Source organism: Puma concolor, chromosome B1 (genome assembly GCF_028749965.1).
Source record: "Puma concolor isolate L17-30 chromosome B1, mPumCon1.1.hap2, whole genome shotgun sequence".
Taxonomy (NCBI): domain Eukaryota; kingdom Metazoa; phylum Chordata; class Mammalia; order Carnivora; family Felidae; genus Puma; species Puma concolor.
Window position 1 is genome coordinate 134,026,006 of NC_141670.1, and position 12,354 is coordinate 134,038,359.

Consider the following 12,354-nt stretch of genomic DNA (forward strand, 5'->3'; position numbering starts at 1 on the left):
AGATACCTTGTAAGTTGTCACAAAATTGGCATGTGTTCCAGCAAAAATGTGCTTGACTTGAACATCCACAAGTCCTAAAAGAAAGTCATAAATCCATGTTTATTGTTTTTAGAAGTAAAAAATAAATCTTTTGTTATAAACCTAAAACTACTTTGAAAAAATAGCCTTAAAAAAAACCTGATATATTACCAAGCTAAATTTACTTATTTATTGGCAATTAGTATTCTTCTAAATGAATTTTAACAAGCACCATAAACGATTTATTTTGATCAGCCTACATGTTGCATACACACTTAGCTTAAAATTTAATTTTTCATGCACTTGCTTAATGAAACCAAGGTGATGTGCTTTAGATGTACTTTTTTTAAGATTTTATTTTTTAAAGTAATCTCTACACCAAAGGTGGGGCCTGAACTCACAACACCGAGATCAAGAGTCACATGCTCCTCTGAGCCAACCCAGCGCCCCTAGAAGAGGTTTGATTAAATATATAAAAGTATATCTTTCTGATAATTCATCAACTTGGGATCTTTTTTGTATTACCTTAATCTTCAGAAAAAAATTACTAAATACTCCAGGAATCATTACATAAGAAAAACTGCATATTGTCTTAATTAAAAGTAACAGTACTAAAAGAACCAGAGGTCTATGTACTCCTGTGAAAGGAAGATAAATAATATTTCTCCTCCAGTGGCATCAATTAAAACAAAATCATGACTTAGTGGAACCACTTTTACTCTCAGCAGAAATCAGGCAGGTAACGTCAGTGTTCTCTGTCAGAGGCTCCGGATGATTTGAGCAGCTTTTGCAACTTGGTCCGCGACCAAAAGATACCACCTGGCCTGTGGTGTAGACATACACAAGGGTATGGTAACTGCAAGAGAGAGAATATAATGAAGACCAAGGTACTCACTTTTTGAGAAAGATGATGTCTCCTAACACAAAATAACAGGTTTATCTACTAAGTACTCAGATCCCTTATTATAATGTCAGGGTGAGAGGGTACCAAATGATGTGGTTAAACAAATGGTAGGTGAATATTAACTTTTTTTTTTTTTGAATAGTAACGCATTTATTTTTTTTAATATATGAAATTTATTGTCAAATTGGTTTCCATACAACACCCAGTGCTCATCCCAAAAGACGCCCTCTTCAATGCCCATCACCTCCCCTCCCCTCCCTCCCACCCCCCATCAACCTTCAGTTTGTTCTCAGTTTTTTTTTTTTTAATTTTTTTTTTCAACCTTTATTTATTTTTGGGACAGAGAGAGACAGAGCATGAACGGGGGAGGGGCAGAGAGAGAGGAAGACACAGAATCGGAAACAGGCTCCAGGCTCTGAGCCATCAGCCCAGAGCCCGACGTGGGGCTCGAACTCACGGACCGCGAGATCGTGACCCAGCTGAAGTCGGACGCTCAACCAACTGCGCCACCCAGGAGCCCCTGTTCTCAGTTTTTAAGAGTTTCTTATGCTTTGGCTGTCTCCCACTCTAACCTCTTTTTTCTTTTTTTTCCTTCCCCTCCCCCATGGTTTCTGTTAAGTTTCTCAGCATCCACATAAGAGTGAAAACGTATGGTATCTGTCCTTCTCTGTATGGCTTATTTCACTTAACATCACACTCTCCAGTTCCATCCACGTTGCTACAAAGGGCCATATTTCATTCTTTCTCATTGCCACTCAGTACTCCATTGTGTATATAAACCACAATTTCTTTATGCATTCATCAGTTGATGGACATTTAGGCTTTTTCCACAATTTGGCTATCATTGAGAGTGCTGCTATAAATATTGGGGTACAATGCCCCTATGCATCAGTACTCCTGTATCCCTTGGGTAAATTCCTAGCAGTGCTATTGCTGGGTCATAGGGTAGGTCTATTTTTAACTTTTTGAGGAACCTCCCCACACTGTTTTCCAAAGCGGCTGCACCAGTTTGCATTCCCACCAACAGTGCAAGAGGGTTCCTGTTTCTCCACATCCTCGCCAGCATCTATAGTCTCCTGATTTGTTCATTTTGGCCACTCTGACTGGTGTGAGGTGATATCTGAGTGTGGTTTTGATTTGTATTTCCCTGATGAGGAGCGACATCGAGCATCTTTTCATGTGCCTGTTGACCATCTGGATGTCTTCTTTAGAGAAGTGTCTATTCATGTTTTCTGCCCATTTCTTCACTGGATTATTTGTTTTTTGGGTGTGGAGTTTGGTGAGCTCTTTATAAATTTTAGACACTAGCCCTTTCCGATATGTCATTTGCAAATATCTTTTCCCATTCCATTGGTTGCCTTTTAGTTTTGTTGATTGTTTCCTTTGCTGTGCAGAAGCTTTTTATCTTCATGAGGTCCCAATAGTTCTTTTTGCTTTTAATTCCCTTGCCTTTGGAGATGTGTCAAGTAAGAAATTGCTGCGGCTGAGGTCAGAGAGGTCTTTTCCTGCTTTCTCCTCTAGTGTTTTGATGGTTTCCGGTCTCACATTCAGGTCCTTTATCCATTTTGAGTTTATTTTTGTGAATGGTGTGAGAAAGTGGTCTAGTTTCAACCTTCTGCATGTTGCTGTCCAGTTCTCCCACCACCATTTGTTAAAGAGACTGTCTTTTTTCCATTGGATGTTCTTTCCTGCTTTGTCAAAGATTATTTAGCCATACATTTGTGGGTCTAGTTCTGGAGTTTCTATTGTATTCCATTGGTCTATGTGTCTGTTTTTGTGTCAATACCATGCTGTCTTGATGATTACAGCTTTGTAGTAGAGGCTAAAGTCTGGGATTGTGATGCCTCCTGCTTTGGTCTTCTTCTTCAAAATTACTTTGGCTATTCGGGGCCTTTTGTGGTTCCATATGAATTTTAGGATTGCTTGTTCTAGCTTTGAGAAGAATGCTGGTGCAATTTTGATTGGGATTGCATTGAATGTGTAGATAGCTTTGGGTAGTATGTACATTTTAACAATATTTATTCTTCCAATCCATGAGCACGGAATGTTTTTTCATTTCCTTATATCTTCTTCAATTTCCTTCATAAGCTTTCTATAGTTTTCAGCATACAGATCTTTTACATCTTTGGTTAGATTTATTCCTAGGTATTTTATGCTTCTTGGTGCAATTGTGAATGGGATCAGTTTCTTTATTTGTCTTTCTGTTGCTTCATTATTAGTGTATAAGAATGCAACTGATTTCTGTACATTGATTTTGTATCCTGCAACTTTGCTGAATTCATGTATCAGTTCTAGCAGACTTTTGGTGGAGTCTATCGGATTTTCCATGTATAATATCATGTCATCTGCAAAAAGTGAAAGCTTGACTTCATCTTTGCCAATTTTGAGGCCTTTCATTTCCTTTTGTTGTATGATTGCTGATGCTAGAACTTCCAACACTATGTTAAACAACAGCAGTGAGAGTGGACATCCCTATGGTGTTCCTGATCTCAGGGAAAAAGCTCTCAGTTCTTCCTCATTGAGGATGATGTTAGCTGTGGGCTTTTCACAAATGGCTTTTATGATCTTTAAGTATGTTCCTTCTATCCCGACTTTCTCGAGGGTTTTTATTAAGAAAGGTTGCTGAATTTTGTCAAATGCCTTTTCTGCATCGATTGACAGGATCATATGGTTCTTATCTTTTCTTTTATTAATGTGATGTATCACGTTGATTGATTTGCAGATGTTGAACCAGCCCTGCATCCCAGGAATGAATCCCACTTGATCATGGGAATAATTTTTTTTATAAGCTGTTGAATTCGATTTGCTAGTATCTTATTGAGAATTTTTGCATCCATATTCATCATGGATATTGGCCTGTAGTTCTCTTTTTTTACTGGGTCTCTGTCTGGTTTAGGAATCAAAGTAATACTGGCTTCATAGAATGAGTCTGGAAGTTTTCCTTCCCTTTCTATTTTTTGGAACAGCTTGAGAAGGATAGGTATTATCTCTGCTTTAAACGTCTGGTAGAATTCCCCAGGGAAGCCATCTGGTCCTGGACTCTTATTTGTTGGGAGATTTTTGATAACTGATTCAATTTCTTCGCTGGTTATGGGTCTGTTCAAGCTTTCTATTTCCTCCTGTTTGAGTTTTGGAAGTGTGGGTGTTTAGGAATTTGTCCATTTCTTCCAGGTTGTCCAATTTGTTGGCATATAATTTTTCATAGTATTCCCTGATAATTGCTTGTATTCCTGAGGGATTGGTTGTAATTCCATTTTCATTCATGATTTTATCTATTTGGGCCATCTCCCTTTTCTTTTTGAGAAGCCTGGCTAGAGGTTTATCAATTTTGTTTATTTTTTCAAAAAACCAACTCTTGGTTTCATTGATCTGCTCTATAGTTTTTTTAGATTCTATATTGTTTATTTCTGCTCTGATCTTTATTATTTCCCTTCTTCTGCTGGGTTTGGGGGTGTCTTTGCTGCTCTGCTTCTATTTCCTTTAGGTGTGCTGTTAGATTTTGTATTTGGGATTTTTCTTGTTTCTTGAGATAGACCTGGATTGCAATGTATTTTCCTCTTGGGACTGCCTTCGTTGCATCCCAAAGCATTTGGATTGTTGTATTTTCATTTTCGTTTGTTTCCATATATTTTTTAATTTCTTCTCTAACTGCCTGGTTGACCCATTCATTCTTTAGTAGGGTGTTCTTTAACCTCCATGCTTTTGGAGGTTTTCCAGACTTTTTCCTGTGGTTGATTTCAAGTTTCATAGCATTGTGGTCCGAAAGTATGCATGGTATGATCTCAATTCTTGTATACTTATGAAGGGCTGTTTTGTGACCCAGTATGTGATCTATCTTGGAGAATGTTCCATGTGCACTCGAGAAGAAAGTATATTCTGTTGCTTTGGGATGCAGAGTTCTAAATATATCTGTCAAGTCCATCTGATCCAATGTATCATTCAGGGCCTTTGTTTCTTTATTGACCATGTGTCTAGATGATTTATCCATTGTTGTAAGTGGGGTATTAAAGTTCCCTGCAGTTACCACATTCTTCTCAATAAGGTTGCTTATGTTTGTAATTGTTTTATATATTTGGGGGCTCCCGTATTCGATGCACAGACATTTATAATTGTTAGTTCTTCTTGATGGATAGACCCTGCAATTATTATATAATGCCCTTCTTTATCTCTTGTTACAGCCTTTAATTTAAAGTCTAGTGTGTCTGATATAAGTATGGCTACTCCAGCTTTCTTTTGACTTCGAATAGCATGATAAATAGTTCTCCATCCCCTTACTTTCAATCTGAAGGTGTCCTCAGGTCTAAAATGAGTCTCTTGTAGACAGCAAATAGATGGGTCTTGTTTTTTTTATCCATTCTGATACCCTATGTCTTTTGGTTGGTGCATTTAGTCCATTTACATTCAGTGTTATTATAGAAAGATATGGGTTTGAGTCATTGTGATGTCTGTAGGTTTCATGCTTGTAGCGATGTCTCTGGTACTTTGTCTCACAGGATCCCCCTTAGGATCTCTTGTAGTGCTGGTTTAGTGGTGACGAATTCCTTCAGTTTTTGTTTGTTTGGGAAGACATTTATCTCTCCTTCTATTCTAAATGACAGGTTTGCTGGGTAGAGGATTCTCGGCTGCATATTTTTTCTGTTCATCACATTGAAGATTTCCTGCCATTCCTTTCTGGCCTGCTAAGTTTCAGTAGAGAGATCCATCACTAGTCTTATCGATCTCCCTTTATATGTTAGAGCACGTTTAAACCTAGCTGCTTTCAGAATTTTCTTTTTATCCTTGTATTTTGCCAGTTTCACTATGATATGTCATGCAGAAGATCAATTCAAGTTACGTCTGAAGGGAGTTCTCTGTGCCTCTTGGATTTCAATGCCTTTTTCCTTCCCCAGATCCGGGAAGTTCTCAGCTATTATTTCTTCAAGTACACCTTCAGCACCTTTCCCTCTCTCTTCCTCCTCTGGAATACCAATTATGCGTAGATTATTTCTCTTTAGTGCATCACTTAGTTCTCTAATTTTCCCCTCATACTCCTGGATTTTTTTTATCTCTCTTCTTCTCAGCTTCCTCTTTTTCCATAATTTTATCTTCTAGTTCACCTATTCTCTCATCTGCCTCTTCAATCCGAGCTGTGGTCATCTCCATTTTATTTTGCAGCTCATTAATAGCATTTTTTAGCTCCTCCTGGCTGTTCCTTAGTCCCTTGATCTCTGTAGCAATAGATTCTCTGCTGTCCTTTATACTGTTTTCAAGCCCAGCGATTAATTTTATGACTATTATTCTAAATTCACTTACTGTTATATTGTTTAAATCATTTTTGATCAGTTTGTTAGCTGTTATTATTTCCTTGACATTTTTTTGAGGGGAATTCTTCCGTTTCATCATCTTGGATAGTACCTGGAGTGGTGGGGAACTGCAGGGCACTTCCCCTGTGCTGTCTGGAATAACTTGCTTTGGTGGGCGGGGCCGCAGTCAGACCTGATGTCTGCCCCCAGCCCACCGCTGGGACCACAGACTGGTGTGTACCTTCTCTTCCCCTCTCCTAGGGGCAGGATTCACTGTGGGGTGGCATGGCCCGTCTGGGCTACTTGCACACTGCCAGACTTGTGGTGCTGGGGATCTGGCATATTAGCTGGGGTGGATCGGCAAGGTGCACAGGGGCGGGAGGGGCAGGCTCAGCTCTGTTTTCCTTCGGAGATCCGCTTCGGGAGGGGCCCTGTGGCACCGGGAGGGAGTCAGACCCGCCTTCGGAGGGATGGGTCCGATGGATCTGCAGAAGCACAGCGTTGGGTGTTTGCGCGGTGCAAGCAAGTTCCCTGACAGGAACTGGTTCCCTTTGTGGTTTCGGCTGGGGGATGGGCAATGGAGATGGCGCTGGCAAGCACCTTTGTTCCCCGCCAAGCTGCGCTCTATTGTCCGGGGCTCAACAACTCTCCTTCCCGTTGTCCTCCAGCCCTCCCGCTCACCGAGAAGATCTGTTAACTTATAACCCTCCAGATGTTAAGTCCCGCTTGCTGTCAGAACACACTCCGGCCGGCCCCTCCGCTTTTGCCAGCCAGACTCGGGGCCTCTGCTTGGCAGGCGGGCTGTGCCTCCGCCCCAGCTCCCTCCCGCCTGTCTGGGTTGTGCGCACGGCCTCTCTGCCCTTCCTACCCTCTTCCATAGGCCTCTTGTCTATGCTTGGCTCCGGAGAATCCATTCTGCTAGTCTTCTGGCAATTTTCTGGGTTATTTAGGCAGGTGTGGGTGGAATCTGATCAGCAGAACGTGGTGAGCCCAGCGTCCTCCTATGCTGCCATCTTCCCAGAAGCCCTCCCAGAATATTAACTTTTTAGTAACCTTAAAGATAGAATATTATTGATAAGTCTTTACTATGGTTTCTATCATTTGTGTTTTATTTTTTTATTTTTATTATTTTTTAAGGTTTATTTTTGAGAGAGAGAGAGCCTTGTTGGTGCATGCACACCAGCGGGGGAGGGACAGAGAGAGAGAGGACAGAGAATCTGAAGCAGGCACCTTGCTGAAAGCTGAGAGTCCAAGAGCCTGATGCAGGGCTGGAACTCACAAACTGTGAGATCTTGACCTGAGCCACCCAGATGCCCCTATCATTTGTTTTATTATTTTTTTTAATGTTTATTTACTTTTTTTTTTTTTAATTTTTTTTTTCAACGTTTATTTATTTTTGGGACAGAGAGAGACAGAGCATGAACGGGCGAGGGGCAGAGAGAGAGGGAGACACAGAATCGGAAACAGGCTCCAGGCTCTGAGCCATCAGCCCAGAGCCCGATGCGGGGCTCGAACTAACGGACCGCGAGATCGTGACCTGGCTGAAGTCGGACGCTCAACCGACTGCGCCACCCAGGCGCCCCATTGTTTATTTACTTTTAAGGGAGAGAGAAAGATAGAGTGTGAGTTGAGGAGGGGGAGATCGAGAGGGCGACACAGAATCCAAAGCAGGCTCCAGGCCCTGAGCTGTCAAGCACAGAGCTTGATGTGGGGGTTGAACACATGGACCGAGAGATCATGACCTGAGCCAGTCAGATGCTTAACTGAGCCACCCAGGTTCTCCTTCATTTGTGTTTTAAATGTAAGCTTTGTAGGGCTCCTGGGTGGCTCAGTCGGTTGAGCCTCCGACTTCAGCTCAGGCCATGAGCTGGTCTGTGAGTGCAAGCCCCGCGTCGGGCTCTGTGCTGACAGATCAGAGCCTGGAGCCTGCTTCGGATTCTGTGTCTCCCTCTCTCTCTCTGCCCCTCCCCTGTTCATGCTCTGTCTCTCTGTCTCAAAAATAAATAAAAACGTTAAAAAAAATTTTTTTTAAATAAATGTAAGTTTTGTTATTTATAAATTGGGTAGATAATATTCAGTGTCCTCATAATTAGGTTATGCAAAACTCTGAATGCATATGTAAATATGTATTATCTTCTATTTGTGTGAGAATACTTTAATTTTGCTTTATCAACTCAAGTAGGCAAGTACCACTGTTTTTATTTTAAACCCCCTTGCCAACCTTCAGCACCTAATAAGGTGGTCTATACACAGTAGACTTCCAATAAATTCTTATTAAATAAATGAAATGTCTGGAATAAAGAAGAAAAAATAGAAAACTTAAACTATATTTAAAAGAAGTAAATTTTCAGAAAGGAAAATGATCTAGAAAAATAGTAGTTACATATTTTGTGTTTTAAGTTTTGAAACATTGCTGAGGAGTCATTTCTAAATCATAAAATATAACACATTCTACTCACACTAAAAACAAACAAACAAAAAACTAGCCTATTACCTTCCGCAGTCTATCTGTGAAACTAGGCCTTCAATTCCTTCCATGAGTTGTGGACCTGTCTTCTCAGCAGTGGGGCTGTGTCCCAGCTGTCCACAGCTATTGTCTCCAAATGTGAACACTTTCCCATTCTGTTTAAAAAAGAAGCAATAGAAGGAATCAAACTAATTTCATATTTAAAAAAGTAACTAAAAACTTAAAGATAAGTATCATCAGAGAATTATATGAGAGTACTATATGAAGGGTCTTATATTTATTATTTCTAAGAGTGTATGTAAGTTAACTCATTAAACATGAAAAACCGTTGGCTTTCATTGTAGAATGAATGGATGGCTCAAGAATAACACATTTAAATAGAGGGTTGCTTTATTTATTTGAACGTTTCTCTGAAAATAATCTTTTCTCAAAAGATGATTTTTTAAAGTGTATTTATTTTTTTTAGTAATCTCTACACCCAACTTTGGGCTCAAACTCACAACCCCACTGTCAAGAGTTGTATGCTCTTCTGACTAAGCCAGCCAGGGGCCCCTCAAAAAATGATTTTTTTTTAAAGTTTTATTTATTTATTTTGAGAAAGAGGGAGAGAGAAAATGAGTGTGAGTCGGGGACGGGCAGAGAGACAGATGGGGAGAGAGAGAATCCCAAGCAGGCTCCGTGCTATCAGTGTGGAGCCTGACGCAGGGCTCTATCCCACAAACTAAGAGATGGGGACCTGAGCTGAAACCAAGAGTCTGGAGGCTCAACCGACTGAGCCACACAAGTGCAACCAAAGATGACTCTTGATTAAAACAACTCTAGCTTTCTCCTGTCCACTAAGAATAATATAATCCAAACACGCTTTTAAACAAATAATACCGGGGCACCTGGGTGGCTCAGTTGGTTAAGCGTCTGACTTCGGCTCAGGTCGTGATCCCATGGCTTGTGAGTTAGAGCCCCACATCGGGCTCTCTGCTGTCAGCACAGAGACTGCTTCGGATCCTCTGTCCCCGTCTCTCTCTGCCCCTCCCTCGCTCACGCTCTCCCTCTCTCTTTCAAAAATAAACATTAAAAAAGTTAAAACAGGGGCGCCTGGGTGGCTCAGTTGGTTGAGCGTCTGACTTCAGCTCAGGTCACGATCTCGCGGTCTGTGGGTTCGAGCCCCGCGTCGGGCTCTGTGTTGACAGCTCAGAGCCTGGAGCCTGTTTCAGATTCTGTGTCTCCCTCTTTCTCTGACCCTCCCCTGTTCATGCTCTCTCTCTCTCTGTCTCAAAAATAAATAAATGTTAAAAAAAAATTTTTTTATGTTAAAAGAAGTAATACAAATTATTTTAGGGGGGCGCCTGGGTGGCGCAGTCGGTTAAGCGTCCGACTTCAGCCAGGTCACGATCTCGCGGTCCGTGAGTTCGAGCCCCGCGTCAGGCTCTGGGCCGATGGCTCGGAGCCTGGAGCCTGCTTCCGATTCTGTGTCTCCCTCTCTCTCTGCCCCTCCCCCGTTCATGCTCTGTCTCTCTCTGTCCCAAAAATAAATAAAAAACTTTGAAAAAAAAAGTAAAAAAAAAAAAAAAAAATTATTTTAGGTATTTAGTTTTTAAATAATCATTTCAACCACACAAATAGTTTTCAAGTCTATTCCTTATGGCTGTGGAGAGAATCCACCCCATTGGAATATACTATTTGGCCAGTATAACAAGAGGAGGCAGACATTTATGAAACAGGCTCATAATTTTGCCAAGCAAGAAATGGAACAAAGTTGGGGCGCCTGGGTGGCTCAGTCGGTTAAGCGTCCGACTTTGGCTCAGGTCACGATCTCACGGTCTGTGAGTTTGAGCCCCGTGTCGGGCTCTGTGCTGACTGCTCAGAGCCTGGAGCCTGTTTCAGATTGTGTCTCCCTGTCTCTCTGACCCTCCCCCGTTCATGCTCTGTCTCTCTCTGTCTCAAAAATAAATAAATGTTAAAAAAAAAAAAATTTTTTTAAATAAAAAAAAAGAAATGGAACAAAGTAGGTTCTAGTCTATAATTTGGGTTATTGAAATCTGTAAAAATTACTTCATCTCTTCTATAATAATTTTCACCTGTAGAACTACATTATGAATGAATCATTGCTAAAAGGATTCTCTCCTATATTAATCTAACTCAGCGGGTATCTAAAAATATTTCCTAAAGCTGAAGTTAGCTTTTGTTAGAGGATCTTGAAACTTTCATGGTTTATATTTGGTTCATTTCTCCTTTTTATATATTTGTACATTGAATAGATATAGTTGAGATACTGATACGCATATGGCTTTTAACAACAGCCAATACCTATACCTTGTGGTAACATTTCTCATTTGCGAAAAATAGCAAAACATTTTAGATTACCTGGGTAAGCACTGCAGTGTGCTCATGACCACAGCTGATATAAACCACACCGAGAGTTTTCAGCGCACTAACTGAACGAGGCTTGTAGCTTTGCACTGTTGAAAGAAAGTACAATGTCTAGAGTATAAGAACCAATCTCAGAATCCATGAGTTTTTACATCTTTTAATATTTTTATCATCTTGTAATTAGTTAACATAATTTTTAAAATGAACACTCAGAAGTATTATAAAATAGAGGGAAAGCCCTGCTTTGGAAAAGAAAGAAAGGCAGTCCTTTAGCATTTATTTCTGGAAACTTTGATCTTCTATAACACCTAACACTATTCTCCTACAAAGCTAAGTTTTAAGACCTTTATTCCCAGTAATAATGCCATTATGTTATATTCATTTCTGTCACATGGTAGGTGTTCTGCAAATATACAATAATAATTGAGAAAATAAGACTTATTTCATGTTGGCAGAGTTAAATGAGACGAGATGTAAGTACTGGTACTTAACAGGCACCAAATATGTTAGCTGAATGTAAAGAACTGAACAGAGGAGGAACAGGGTTCATGGGGAAGACTTCATAGTGAGTTTAAGGGTTGCCAGGAACTGGTTTTTTCTCCAGCTAGCATCTTCTAATCCAGTGGTTCTCAAACTTGACTGCACATTGGCATAACCTGTGGAATCTTTAACAATGACCGATGCCTGGTTTCCATCCCCAGACATTCTGATTTACTTGGTATAGGGTCTAACTTGGGCACTGCAACTTGTTTGGAGGGGGTGGGCACTGGGATTTTTCAATGCTCTTGCAGTAGAAAAAATAAGGGACTTCGGAAGATATCCGTGTCCTTTCCCCAGAGGCTGTGAATATGTTAGGTTACACTGCAAAGAGGAGTTAAGGAAGCAGATGGAATTAAAGTTGCTAAACTGTTGACCTTAAAATAGGGAGGTTAGCCTGGATTATCTGTGTGGGCCCAATGTACTTACAAATTCCTCCTTTGACTGAGGAAGAGGGAGGTAGAAGAGTCACTGTCAGAGTGACTTGAGGAAGACTTAACCAGCCATTGCTGGCTTTGAAGAAGAGGGCTATGAGTCAAGGAATGTAAATGGACTCTAGAGGGGGAAAAAAGCAAGAAAATAATGCAAGGTCCATCCCCACCCCACACCTGGTTGCCACAAAGCTGCTGACACTTTTTTTTAGCCCACTGAGACCTGCATAACTTCTGGCTACCAGAACTATAAGATAAGAAATCTATGTTGTTTCAAGCCACAAGTTTCTGGTAATATATTACAGTGGCAATCAAAAATTAAGATGGCACCCCAGGTGATTCTAATAT

The 12,354-nt window shown here is 40.7% G+C and overlaps 1 protein-coding gene across 3 annotated transcripts in view; it reads right to left on the minus strand.

The window, feature by feature from the left end:
• Nucleotides 1-12,354, minus strand: part of LOC112858060 (putative E3 ubiquitin-protein ligase HERC6) — a 114,093-nt gene that overhangs the window by 41,946 nt on the left and 59,793 nt on the right. For 2 of the 3 annotated variants that reach the window (XM_025921394.2, XM_086704605.1), the window contains exons 7-10: nt 11,033-11,127; nt 8,699-8,826; nt 732-874; nt 7-74 (exon numbers count right to left, since the gene is read on the minus strand). In XM_025921394.2, coding sequence (XP_025777179.2) covers nt 7-74; nt 732-874; nt 8,699-8,826; nt 11,033-11,127 — 434 coding nt within the window. The remainder of the gene's footprint in view (nt 1-6; nt 75-731; nt 875-8,698; nt 8,827-11,032; nt 11,128-12,354) is intronic. The other variant, XM_086704604.1, reaches the window with a different exon arrangement.